General features: G+C 36.9%; 1 protein-coding gene across 2 annotated transcripts in view; it reads right to left on the bottom strand.

Annotated features, from left to right (window-relative positions):
• The window catches only part of PIK3C3 (phosphatidylinositol 3-kinase catalytic subunit type 3), a 125,734-nt gene extending 117,784 nt beyond the window's left edge, over window positions 1-7,950 (bottom strand). Inside the window, exons 1-3 of one of the 2 annotated variants that reach the window (XM_004059352.5) lie at window positions 7,714-7,950; window positions 5,318-5,506; window positions 436-579 (exon numbers count right to left, since the gene is read on the bottom strand). In XM_004059352.5, the coding sequence (XP_004059400.3) occupies window positions 436-579; window positions 5,318-5,506; window positions 7,714-7,781 (401 nt within the window). In that variant the 5' untranslated portion in view covers window positions 7,782-7,950. The remainder of the gene's footprint in view (window positions 1-435; window positions 580-5,317; window positions 5,507-7,713) is intronic. The other variant, XM_063699187.1, reaches the window with a different exon arrangement.
• Window positions 7,951-14,624: the final 6,674 nt, after the last annotated feature.

Here is a 14,624-nt window from a genome sequence, read left to right as displayed (position 1 = left end):
AAATGTTTCAAAAACTGAATTATCTTTTCTATCACAATCATTACCATCATTAGCAAATGAATGCTTTTTAATCCTGTTTTTCATCCTTTCTGTCAATATTATAAAAAAAGCAGATAAACCCTGTAACAAAGCAGTTATATGTCACAGTCACTTTTCCCTAAAAGCAAGGTTCTATTTCCCAATGACTTCTATTTTCTACTAGAAATCACATTAAATCACCAACAGAAGAGCAATATAAATTGTATTTCCTAATCTATCTGTATATCCTACAAGAAATATATGTTAAAATCAGTGTAAGGAATGATCAAATCATATGTACCTAACTGGTTTACACTGGAGACTGAGCATAAACTATTAAAGCCTTCCCTCATTCCGAAACAGAAAAGGGTCAGAAAGCTGCTACACTCCTACAGATGAGACCAACAGAATGCTTACCCGTATTTTCCAAAGAGCGAAACCGTTGTTCCTCCTACAGGCACTGCTTTTCCGGGACCATACACATCCCATATGGTGAGGGCCACTTGGGCATTCCTGGGCAGGTCAGGGTATTTTACTGGTAGTTTCAGCCATTCATTCCAGCTATGGAAATAAAGTTAACATAAATCAGAAATACATACATATATCTTTCTTTTAAATTAACAAACCACACAAAAAGTTTTGGGCAGAGGAAAAGGTTCCAAAAATGTTGTTAGACTCTAAAAAATAATATGGCAGTCACCTCAATTTTGCTAAAGGCAACTTTCCATTTTAAATAAAAACATAATTGTTTTAATAGAGCTCATGAAAAACAGCTCTGTTAAATTTTTTAATAAAGAAACTCAGAAAACACCAAGACACCAGAGAATATAATGGCGAAAAAAACCTGGGAAAACATTTCAACCTGTTAGAACTTATTAAACAAACCATGATTTTCTTTAACTACTCTTCAAAACCCAATTTACATTATGAAGATAAAATAATCAAAATTACTCATACTCAAAAGCACTTCTGAGAATAAATCAGGAAAAAAAACAATTAAAACAAAAACTCAAAGTAGAAAATCTACTACCTTTATCACATGAAGTTACCAGACTGCTCCAGACAGATATGTGACTTCTTATGTGAGACTTTTCTGTTCCTCAAATGATTTCATTAATACTGATAACATTAAGCTATTAGTGCTTTATGCTTTCAAAGCACATCTGTATATATTCTTTCACTGAGGAATGTTTGGTAATAATAATATAGTTAATGACACCACAGCTTTTTTTTTTTAAACCCTCTATATATTTATGTAAATTTTCTTATACTTTTAAATTTCACACTGTATTCATTTGATAATTTCAACCCTCTTCAAGAGGAGCTGGCTTTTAAATTCCAAAAGAATACCATGCCAACAATATGCCAAACTAATACCTAGCAGACACATAGAATTCTATTTCTGTTTACTCAAAATTATTCTGTTCATTCAAAGTTATTATCTAAGGGACATATCCTAGTCTATGTTAAATACATCTGTATTGCTAAAACATTTAACAAAATTTCCAAAAACTTAAACAACAAATCATTTATATACGCCATATAAATTAGAGATGGCTATCAATTTCAAGAAAAAGGAGTTATTAAATCCTTTTCTTCTATGAAATACTTTTTTAATCACATGCTTAAGAAAGCCAGTATCTACTACAAATAGGCTCAAACAACTAAATAAAATTATCTAATTACTAGCCACATGGTAGGGCAGGCTAGAAAGAAAAACACTAAGCAGTGCCAACTTTTGCCAATGAATAAACCACAGAAGTTAATTAACATTGGCTAAAAGTTGAAGACAACAATAAGCGATAACATCCAAAATAATTTTTTGGATATTATCCAAATTTCTTCTTGGATAATATTGTGAAATTTCTTATTCTGTATTCTGTCCTTTAATGACTACCAGACAACACCAATGACCAACTAACCATTTGTCTCAAACCTTTTGCTATCCAATACCAGGCAACACCACTTTCAATCAAAGCAACTGCACTTAATATGTTTTATATACCAGGCTTCTGCAGAAGAGTTCTTTTGAAAAAAATGATCCTACTTTGGGAGGCCGAGGCGGGCAGATCACTTGAGGTCAGGAGTTCAAGATGAGCTTGGCCAACATGGTGAAACCCTGTCTCTACTAAAAATACAAAAATATCAGCCGGGCATGGTGGTGCACGCCTGTAGTCCCAGCTACTTGGGAGGCTGAGGCAGGAGACTGCTTGAACCCAGAGGGTGAAGACTGCAGTGAGCCAAGATCATGCCACTGCACTCCAGCCTGGCGACAGAGTGAGACGCCATCTCAAAAAAAAAAAAAAAGAAAAAAGAAAAAATGATCCTTCAGTTAAAAAGTTTGAAAACTGCTCTAGATATTCTAGAAGTTATAGAAAAATCTAGTCAGACACCAAAAAGGTATATATTTTGGACACCACTTCGTTCTCTTCCTCTTCACGAATCATCCCTACCCCATCCGCTAACCCTCATTAACCTTAAGATTACATTCACTTGGCAACAATCAAAACATCACCAGACTGCAAAGCCTAAATCTGGATGGTCCAATCCCCACCAGGTACCCCCATCACCACATACCACTGTGCTAGCACTCGAATCTGATTAAAATACTTCTGAATCCTAACTTTGTAATTTTTGAATTAGATTGTATTATATGTCTCTCTAAAGCCATTTTCAAAACCTTTATGAGACAATGTGAAATATAAGTGTTTTTAAAAATGTAAACTACTTCCCTAAAGAATAATATTCACATAAGAAAAAAACTTAGAAATTTGCAGTACATACACCTAAAAATGAGAATTTACCTTAAGTGTAATTAAAGGAAGTACAAGTGTCCCTCATGGGATCTCTTAGTGTAGGACAGAATAGGACATGATATGATAGACTTGAATAAATTTCGGATGAGTTCCTCATTATTAGAACTCTCACAACTCACTATCAGAAAGTCAGAAATCAAACAGATTTAAATAATTTAGAATCTCATACTGGCCCTAAAATACTATCTGAACTAAGGAATGCAAAAATTTGGATAGCAAGAGATCCCTTTATGATCTAATTTCTTCTTTCCAAGGTTTATAGAATATCTCTTTTAAGCAAATACTTACAAACAATAAGGACTATTTAAGGTTTTTACCTCCACTCACTTTAGGATGGCAATTTTTGTTTTGATGAACTACCAATAAATTCAACTTTCGAATACTAAAGAGCAGGATGTATAATATGTGCAAATGTTTTCTCTTAGTCTCCTAAAGACTGTTCTTTTTTTTTGAGATGGAGTCTCGCTCTGTTGCCCAGGCTGGAGTGCAATGGCTCAATCACAGCTCACTGCAACCTCTGCCTCCTGGGTTCTGGCGATTCTCCTGCCTTAGCCTCCCAAGTAGCTGGGATTACAGGTACCTGCCACCATGTCCAGGTAATTTTTGTATTTTTAATAGGGGGTTTCACCATGTGGGCCAGGCTGGTCTTGAACTCCTGACCTCAGGTGATCCACCTGTACAGTATTTTTTTAAAAAGCCTATTCTCGTGGTACTTTATCCAAAATAAGGTGTTTTTCTAAATCTATTGTCTACATAGCTTAGACATTTTAATTTCAAAGTCGTTTTAAATAATTTTAGCATACTTTCCAGTACTTTCACAATTTAAAAACTACAAACTTTAAAAATTCAAACTTTTAGAGATCAAACATGGGAGTTTCTATATTCTTGCAAATATAAAATATAAAAACTAATGCAGAGAAGAGTTGGCAAATGGGAGGAGGAGGAGAAAACCTTTAATCTTGTAATTGAGAATTTGCTTTTGTTGTAATTTCCTTTTTTGTCAAGTCATGCAACAGAAGCCACTATACATTTTTCCTTACCAAAATGTTTTTGGCCTTCTAGACCTAAATTTGTTTTAACTCTTCTGAGAGTAATAGGTGACCTCAAAAATCTAATTAAAGCTTTGAGCTCTGTCCCTGAAAAAGTACACAAAACACAAAATTCTGCATACACCTTCAGGGGTTTGAAGACTTCCTGATTCCAGTTTAAGAATCTCTGATACAATTAAGGAATTCTGCTCCATTATTTTAGGTGCGATGATGATGATACTGTAGTTATGCTTTAAAAACAGATATACAGAAATACTTACAGTTAAGGTGTTATAACGTTTGAGGTTTGTTACAAAATGGTGAGATACAAGATTGGCCATGAGTTAACAGTAGGTATATAACAGAAACTTAGGCGTTCACTGTATTATTCTATGTTTGTAGGTTTAAAATTTTCCAGAATAAAAAGTATTAAGTATATATATATTTTTTACATGTGTGTGTATATCTACATACACATACACACATATCTACATACATATATATCTATATCTATATACACACACATATATATATACAGATAGATAGGCTAGATAGACAGACAGACAGATATCTCTCCACAAAAGACTACTGAAGAAATTACACCATTAAAATACTTGGTTTTGATATGGCCAGATCACCAGAGTTCAGGCTTCTGCTCTTTGAAAACCCTTTCCAGCTACACTGGGTGACACCTGGGACACACAGGGTTGAACCCTCTATGGCACAGTCTGGCTGTCCATGTGGTCACATCCTGTCTTACATGAATACTCCTTCCTTAAAAGCATACAGCCTGTGTATCCTACACTGAGCCTACCAGAGTGCTGAATAACACTCGCTGATCAAACATCAGAACTGCACTACATAGTCTATCAAATAAGAAGTGTCAAGAAGTCAGATTAAGGATCCACAATACTCTTCTGAAAAAAACAGGAACTTCATGTTCATTATATTTACCCTGCATCTTGACAAGGTCTTGCTAATGTGCCATGCTGAATAAACTATGAATCTAAATAAATTAGTTTCATATGTAAAATAATAATAAAAATTTTATCTGAACAGATGGCAATAGATCTATCTCTAAAAATCTGAGCTCCAAACATCAGGTTGGACAATATTTCAGACTATCCAGAAGTATTTATGCATTCAAGAGCACAGGATGGTAAAGAATTTTAAAATGCCACAGATGTGTTTTTGTTTTTGGTAATGTAAATCAGTCAAGTGCTTATCAAAATGTCAATATGCTAAATACAAACATAAATCCATTTCTATTTCAATTGCAGTTATAATACTGATATGCATAATACTTTATCTGAGTATGTTTCTACTTCAAATGATTTGATCAATGCCTATAGGTATTAAGAAATTCCTCTATAATCCTACTAAATTATACTTGCAGCATCCATAAAGAAAGGTAAGAACAGTCTGTAACATACCATATGCCAGAAAAAAACTTACTTCCATCTTGTACTAAATGCTTTGTAGGATGTTCTCACTGGCAAGGCCAAAGGCTTCCCTTCTGCAAAAACTTGGCAAGTAACATAAAGATCAGAGCATGTCTCTTGGTATAGTCCTGAAAACTTCAACATTGGGTCTTCCAGGACAGCTTTATAACTCTTTTGTTCTCTCTTCCCTTCCAAGCTTCCTCTGAAAGCACAAGACCAACAATGTTTCAGACATGAATTTTTTAAGCATGTACATATATACATAAGTACTAAGCATGTACATATATGCTTTAAGCATGTACATATATGCATAAGTACTAAAAAGAGTGTACCTTTGTGTTAAGGTATGCTACCTAAACAACATTTTCCTGTATATGAAATTAATGTCATTTTTATATATGATAAGGGTTTCTTAAAATCCTAACATACCTAATATCAGTCCTATCTTCATCAACACATTTGTCTATTTTATACTTCTGAATTTTAAACCTTGCCACCAACCCTTGATCTACCCTCTGGAAGTCACCAGCTTTCTACGCCTTGGTTTCATTTTCTTCATTTCAAGTTGACCACATATTCATCTATTCTTTCAGGAAACATTTACTATAGTGGACAAAGAAGCCCAGAAGAAAGAAAAGATAAGCAATACAGTATTACAATAAAATATTAAGTCATTGCTTCTGGGGAAAAAAATTTACTTTTAACTGCATGTTTTTATTCTACTCTTTCCATTTTTTTTTACTATGCATATTCATTGTCTGACCATTTCTTTAAAACATAGTGGTATAAGTCATAAATAGATATGCACAGGATACTATCACAGAGGGAGGAACATTTTTTAGACATCAAGATTACATCAGATACTGTGCCAGGCATTTTATATTTTCTTTCTTACATAATTTTCACCATATTCTCATTTTATAAATGAGGAAACAGAGACTTATAAACTAAACTCCTTATCCACAGTCACAAAGTAAGTAACAGAGCTGAGAATAAACACTAGGGCAGGGAGGCCAAAGCCAATATTCTTCCCATTACAGCAAGATAAATCAGAGTCTCAAGAGTACTTAGGCTGGCATGGGGAAGGGACTTAGTACCCCAGATAGATGTCTGAAATGATCCTGAACAATGCATGAGAGTTGAAGCAAAAGAAGCAGAACGTCATCCCAAAGGGAAAGGAGACAGAGTGAGACCCTGTCTCCAAAAAAAAAAAAAAACAGGGACCGGTTTTTTTTGGCTTTTTCTTTATTTTTAATGTTCAAACATTTCAAAAAATGCATTCATATATCCAAGAAATACTGAGCATCAAGCTGAAGGAAAGCCCTTTATCAATACTGATCCTGTATAAACTACTAGTGGTGTATGCTATGGAAAATACCTTAAATGAGTGTATAAAGTATCATACAAAGGTACAAGGTGGTTGTTGACATATTACTTTTACCACCACCACCACAAACTAAAAAGTAAAGTATTTGTCAGCGAATAAGGGACTTCTGAAAATAAAATGAAACGATCATTCAAAGGTACATCAGACAACTGAGAAAATTTATCTATCACTTACTGCAGGCCTTTGACCGACACATATTTGTTGAATATTAACTGAACATACACAAGAAATGTTTATTAATTATGGATGATGCTGTGGTCAATAATTTGTGATAGCTTTGACAACACTCATACATGACCACCTTAAAAGGGACATAATTTCCAACTCTGTCTTGTGCATCCCTCGTCATTATACCGGTTCTATTATCCTCATCTCAAGATATCACGCCCTTGTCCTTTACTTCAGCCGTGGTGCCCCAAAGTTTTCCTGCAAAGACTCTTTTCTCCTATCTTCTTGGTACCTTTGAAACTGGAACCCTCATCTTCGACTTACTCCCAACTTCCCTGACTAAACACTGCCATACTACTCAAAGATTCACTCTAGGCCTCTATCACCTCCCCTGCTAATACACCATGTGCTCATCTTATTCTCAACTATCGCATCTGCCTGTGTCTACCTCTCCATAATTTCTGAAGCCTTCATTCCACCCTACAAGCCCCGTTCCAAAATAAAGATAGTCCTCTTACTTACGACGAGACTTGATTTCTTAATTTACAATGAAATAGTAATAAACTCTCAAAAGGCTGAACAGCAAAAACTTTAAAGACTGTAAAATACAGCGGAACTTAAGGGCTATTCCTACTGCTGTGCTTCTCACGGAGACCACGTATTAAATCCTTTTCCAAAAGAGCCCCTCTCCACGATCCACTCTCTCGCGCCTCCCTGGCTACTGCCCTCACAGCCGCCCCCAATCTGGGCCTTGAGACGAGTCACGTACTTTCTCCCTCTCACTCCCAACAGGCCCCTGCCCCCACGTCCCTACGCCCCAGCAATCCCACTCCCTGTCCCGAGTGTTCTCTTACATCTTAAGCTGGACGTTGATATCCAGGTCACAACTATAGATGTAGTGAAACTTCTCTGCTTCCCCCATTGCACCATCTGCAAAGGTACCACCTACAGCGGGAACTTAAGTACAGGAAAAACAACATAAATGAACCAGCTGAGCCCCACAACACGGGAACTTCCGGTTCCGCCCCCGCCAGCAAGCCGCCAATCCCCGCCTGGAGCGAGTTCCGACGCGGCGGAACTCCCCGCCGAAACAACCCTTCCGCGCATGTGCACAAGGCGCCCACCATCTTGCTTAAGGGTAAATGTATACGGGAAACGGCTAATCTGGTTACATTCCAGTTTTCCTGTATTGACACCACTTTTTTTTTTTTTTAAAGAAAAAGAGACGCTATCATTTGAGCTTGAGCTGTACCTAAAAAAGTACGAAAGAAAATTCAATTCAAAAAGAATTGTAACAGCTTTCACTGGCTGCCGGCTAAACAGGTTACAAGCACAAAAATTGGAATTTTGCCAGGTTTAAATTCCAGTGGCCTTCCCAAAAAGTGTAGCACTAATTTGCTATCTCAAGCAAGGATTTTCTCTTTCTGCTCTAAAGAGTAGGGAAAGGACTACATAGAGAATAAATAAATCTGGGTTTCATGTTTGGTGTTGTCAATATTTATGCTACTTTGGACATAATACTTGCGTGCATGTTTAAACTGGGAATATTCAAATGCAATGTAGTTTCAAGCCCTAACCCAAGTTAGAATCTAGAGGCCTCCTGTAATAACTACAGAACACAGATCTCTAAACCCTCTGAGCGCCTATAATGTTTGTTTTTATAATTATTATAATCTAAAATTGTAATACTCCCTTCCAATTAGATTGAAAACTCTTGGAAGGTAAGACTAGTGTGCCATTTACTTCCGTGTCTTGCCCCGCTAGCTGTCTAATGCATTGCTGAGTTTAATACTTCCTACTTACTGGTTATTAATGATGATATTGAATGAAAGTCTCCATTTTCTATGCCTTTATTTCTTTTTTCTCTTTTTTTTTTTTTTTTTTGAGATGGAGTTTTGCTATTGTCGCCCAGGCTGGCACCATCTTGGCTCACTGCAACCTCCATCTCCTGGGTTCAAGTGATTCTCCTGCATCAGCCTCCCAAGTAGCTGGGATTACAGGCACCCGCCACCCAGTCAGGCTAATTTTTGTATTTTTAATAGATACGGGGTTTCACCATGTTGGCCAGTCTGGTCTCAAACTCCTAACCTCCAGTGATCTGCCTGCCCTGGCCTCCCAAATTGCTATGTCATTTCTTTCTTTCTTTTTTTTTTTTTTTTTTGAGACGGAGTCGCTCTGTTGCCCAGGCTGGAGTAGAGTGCTGCGATCTCGGCTCACTGCAAGCTCCACCTTCCAGGTTCACGCCATTCTCCTGCCTCAGCCCCCCAAGTAGCTGGGACTTCAGGTGCTCGCCATCACGCGCGGCTAATTTTTTGTATTTTTTAGTAGAGTCGGGGTTTCACCGTGTTAGCCAGGATGGTCTCGATTTCCTGACCTCGTGATCCGCCCTCCTTGGCCTCCCAAGTGCTGGGATTACAGGCGTGAGCCACCGCGCCCAGCCTATGTCTTTATTTCTAAGTGCTGCATTTTAAGACGGACATCACTAAAGTATGTGCAAAATGGCGTAATTGGAATGTTGAGGGATTAGAAAAAAAATATTTCCAAGAAAGGGTGAAAGGTGTGGAGCTGTTTAACCTGGAAAGGGAAAAAAAATGGCTAATGCAGAATGTTTTACACAAAATAAGTTCTCAAAAATATTTATGGAGGCAAGAAAAGGATTTGGGTAGAATAAAGAAAAACATGATAGTTATCCTCCTATAACTTAAAGTTTAAACAAAAAGAGCACCTTTGATTTGTTCCTAAGAATAACTGCCACCAATGGTTGGAACTTACAGGAAATGTAATTTCAACAAACAATACAAATTGAACTTTCTAATTATCACAGCCATTCAACAGTAACACTGTTGTCACAAGTACTCTGTTTAAGGCATAACTCCAGCAACGAGTGTGAGGTTTGATGTGAAACCTCAATCTTGAATAAAATATTGACAATGTGTAAAGGAGTAAATTATCTGATCCCAGTGGTGAATAAATTACTTTCATTATGTAATGGTATTTAATGTATAAACCTAAGATAATATTATATACACATACAACCAAACAAATTTACAAATTAAATATAAAAACTTCAAATTAACAATCTTAATATAATAGATAGTGGGATTTTTTACGGAAACTGTTGTTTGCAAAATGATTATGGAATATAGTGTTGACTACTCTTACAGGACTGATTCTTTGAAATTCAGCACGTCTATACTGCTGTATTCCACAGGGCAATTCATTTTTCTAGACTCTTTTTTCTATTCAAATAACTATGAACTCTTCATGAGTGTAACCACCATGATGTATTCTGGCTTTATCTTGGCTACAACACATCTTTTTGTTTTAAGCCTGACTTTGTCCTTTTCTCATTAGCTCGTAACAATTAAAGTAATACTGATTGTTTCCAAAACAGTTGCAAACACAACACAGATAAAAGCATGAAAAACAAATGTCAGTACTTAGTTACAAGATATTCATTCACAGAACCCAAAATAGACTTAACTTTTTAAAGATTATCAAGAGAAAAAAATAACATTAAAAATGTATTATAGAGGGATCTCAGAAAACTTGACTGTAGTTGTATTAAATATGTTAATACATCAAGGAAAACTAATGTGCCAATAAGGAGCAAGATTTTGGTAAGTCATGAAAGCATGGAAAGAATTATTATAGAAACCAAAACTTTCAGTGTCTTTTGTACTATAAGTCAGGGAAGTGTTGGTTGGTAGACTTGAGTATCAGAATTCAATTAACAAGGCCATCTCTATAAGAGAAAAGGAAGCCTTAAGCATCTTATTTTGAAAGGAGAGGAATGATTTTTTCCTTCCCATGTGATTTTCACAAATCATGAATATAACATACGCTTATAATTATGGGATGCAATTTGCATTGCAAGAGTCCATGGTGGCCTGTCTGCAGAAAAATAACTTACAGAAATAGGTGTTTTCTTGGTGTGGTAGGCTCTTCCAATGATTATTATATGATCCCATATTTAATTTTCCCTTGGAGTTGCAGTTTTGGCTTTGTGCTTCTTTTGCCACCTTGTTTCAATTTCTATTTTAATTATTCTAGTAACCAATTTTAATGATGGCTTAGAAATGTGTTGATTGTGCCCCGTTTCTTCCTTCCTTCCTTCCTTTCTTTCCTTCCCTTCCTTCCTTCCTTCCCCCTTCCCTTCCCTTCCCTTCCCCTCCCTTCCCCCCTTTCCCTCCTTCCCCCCTCCCCTCCCCTCCCCTCCCCTTCCTTCCCTTCCCTTCCCTTCCCCTCCCTTCCCTTTCTTTCCTTTCTCCTGAATCGAAGTTTTGCTCTGTTGCCCAGGCTGGAGTGCAGTGGTGCAATCACAGCTTACTGCAGCCTCAACCTCCTGGGCTCCAGCACTCCTCCCACCTTAGCCTCCTGAACAGCTGGGATTACAGGCACGCACCACCGTGCCTGGCTACTTTTTACATTTTTTTTGTAGAGATATGGGCTTACTGTGTTGCCCAGGCTGATCTGGAACTCCTGGGCTCAAGCAATCCTCCCTCCTCAACCTCCTAAAATTTTAGTATTACAGACGTGAGCCACCATGCCTGACCTCCATTTCTTCAATTGCCCAGGACTGACATAATGATAATCAGGTTTATTTTTGCCAGTTTCTATGACCCAATTTATTCTCTTTGCTTGGAAATTTTTTTAAATGCACTGATAACTTTACAAAGCAACAGTCTGTTACTGAGCTCCCATCAAGAATAAACAAGTATGATGCTGTGAGATTAAATCTATCTCATAATTCCTTTTTTTCTAATTAAAAAATGCCTTTGTAAGTTTTCTAATAACTGTGTTTTAGAACTCAATCACATGCTAGAACAGACAACAGTGCTAAGGCACTTGAAAAATCCTAACTAATAATTCAAAAGTCTTGGCCATTTCTCAGCTGACAATGTGAAAAAATATGGGCTTAATGAATATCCATGAATGATCCTAATGCAGGAACCCCCAAGGCCTGGGTCGGGGGGTCCATTCAAAAAGGTAATTTATATAGCTGCAAAAGGGAAGATTAAAAGCATAAGTTATTCTGAAAAATAATAAAATTATACTTGCATATGTGTTCCTTTGTAATATCTCTGTTACATAACAACAAAGCTCCCCAGTCTTGGGCATTTCTTTATAGCAGTGTGGAAACGGACTAATAATCTGGGTTTCTTATTGTGTAAGCAATAATTATGTTTACAAATTAAGCCACTTTCATTTTTTAAAAATCTTTCTGTTACATACAGCTGGAAGCATATAATTCCTAACACGGTGTTAAAAGGTTGTTCATGTTCTGGCCCTTGTGGTACTGTTCAAGCTCTCTAGACTTAGTGTAGTCAAGAACTCTAGGCCCTATCAAGTTTAGACCTTTTAAAAACTGTGCTAGCCTCTGGGAAAGTCTCCATTTTTCTTCCTGACTCCTACCAAAGGAACTTCTATTAGACTTATGCATTGCAGGCCTAAGATTACTCCTTCAAGGAAGCCTCTTCTGATGCCACCTTCCTCCCACAACACTAGTTAAACCAAGTCATTCAAAAATCTACTCCTCCTCGTATTCTTCTTTCACAGCACTTCCAAGAGTGTCTGTCATAATAGTTTGGTTGATTGCTGTCTGACCCAGTAGACTGTGAGCTCTGTGAGGAAATGATTTGTGTCAATTTTATTTACTACTTATTATGGATTGAATGTTTGTGCTCTCCAAAATTTACATGTTAAAATTAAATCCCTGATACTAAGATATTTGGAGACAGGGCCTTTAGGAGGTAATTAGATCTTGAGGGTGGAGCCATCATGAACTGGTTTAGTATCCTTATGAAAGTTGGCCAGAGAGCTCTCTTGCATTCTTGCCTTGTGAGGATACAATGAGAAGTCAGCAGTCTGCAACCCCGAAGAAGGCCTTCACCTGAACCGAACCATGCTGGCACCCTGATCTCAGACAGCTAGCTGCTAGAAATGTGAGAAATAAATGTTTGTGGTTTAAGCCCCCGCCCCCTTACTATGGTAATTTGTTATAGCAGCCTGAGAAGACTAATACACCACTTACCGTATTGTCTACTTTAGTTCCTGGTGTAGAACACATGTTGAAAATAAGGAAAGTAGGAAATAAAATAGTACTTGAAAAACAACTATCTTTCATGTTAGGTGATTTTCTATGTATTATGTTATTATTTCAACAAATTCGTGAAGTAAATGTTATTACCCTATTTTACAGAAAGTAATTGTCAGGTGGGTTGGATGATTTGTATATGAATATTAGCTAATCATAGTGGCAAAACAGTTATATATGACTTCAGAAGGCATGACATTTTTATCAAACTATGAGGGAATGTTTCAGACTAATCCTGAACTTTTTATAATAGAAAATAAATGATTAATTCCAGTATTTTTTTAGATTCCTTGGTATCATCAAGCACTGCCATTGGTCCCTCTGCCTCTTTATAGATGATATTCTTAGGCAAGCATCTTGACTCATTGCAGATTAGCCCCATGCAGAGAGTATATTTGGGTTCACTCAGCATCTCGCAGGTCATTTATTTATTCAACAAATATTTACTAAGTGCTTAAAATATGCCGCCAACTACAGTAGCAGTATACTAGACGTTGGCCTCTTCAATCTCACTAGGGAGAAAATAGCTTCCCCTTCTGTGTGTAGTGCTTCTGTTATCCCTCTGTGTGTGTTTTCCATGTCCTCATGCAACCTATCCTATCAGATCATAGGTTACAAATAATTTTATTTAATTTTTCCTGTAAATATTATGGGATGACAATGACTTTATAAACATTTCTAAGAACTCACAGTTATCAGGAAACCCATCGCAATGAGTGTATCTTCAGCCTGCATTATGTTTGATCTGTAGTTCTGGTCTGTGTTGACTCAACGCTTTTACAAGCTTCACAGGACAGAGGTGCTGCTACTATTTGTATGGTACTTCTTATTGCCTGGATCTGTGTGCAGTTGTACTTGTGCATGAAAACGCAATCATTGAAAGGTTACTGACCAACACTCAGACTTGTGAGTCAATAGGCAGCAATTAGTGGCATAAGTAATTCTCCGATCCCTGGCATCATTCTAAGTTACTTTGCCACCTGTGCAGATTCCATAAGTGCCCAGGGAAACAGTGACAGAGGCCCGAAGAAGCAGGAAAGATCCTTACTGTATCTTAGGAATTTACCTTTAATAATAATAAAAAAGAACAAAATGCTTATGTAAACACTAAAAGACTAAACCCTGGAATGAAAAAAAAAAAAGAAAAAGGGAGAAAAAGAAGAATTGTTCTCTGAAGAATCTGCTTGGATTTGACCTGTGGATTAGTTCAAGAATTCTGAAAGTTAACACTACTCTCAAGAAGAAAGAAGTGCTTGTTGGGCTGGAGGTAAGATTTGGGAAGAGAACAGAGAAAGACTCAAATGAAGAGAATGTATGTAACAAATAAAACACTGGGGCTTCCATCTTCTCAGAGAAGCCACTCAAACCAAGGTGAAGGAGTGGAACTCTGTCTCTCTTTCTGTCTAAAGACGAAAGAAAAGTGTTCTATACCAGTGCTCTTCACAGCAATTAAGAGGAAATGGAGGCTTTCCAGGAACTCATAATACGTAGAATTGGAGCAAAGTTTTAGTTGTTTTGAAATTATTACTTTTTATGTGTCTCTCAGTGTTTAAGGATATCATTTCTGAATAATATCCTCTCTCTTATCTATATTCAGATTGTGTCTCTATATTCACCTATGGTGGTATAGTTGATTTTTATTCCTTGTGGTAGGTATGTTCTATAAAG

This window comes from Gorilla gorilla, chromosome 17 (assembly GCF_029281585.2).
Source record: "Gorilla gorilla gorilla isolate KB3781 chromosome 17, NHGRI_mGorGor1-v2.1_pri, whole genome shotgun sequence".
Lineage (NCBI taxonomy): Eukaryota > Metazoa > Chordata > Mammalia > Primates > Hominidae > Gorilla > Gorilla gorilla.
Note: the sequence above shows the minus strand (reverse complement) of the source record. Positions and strands in the feature narration are given on the sequence as shown.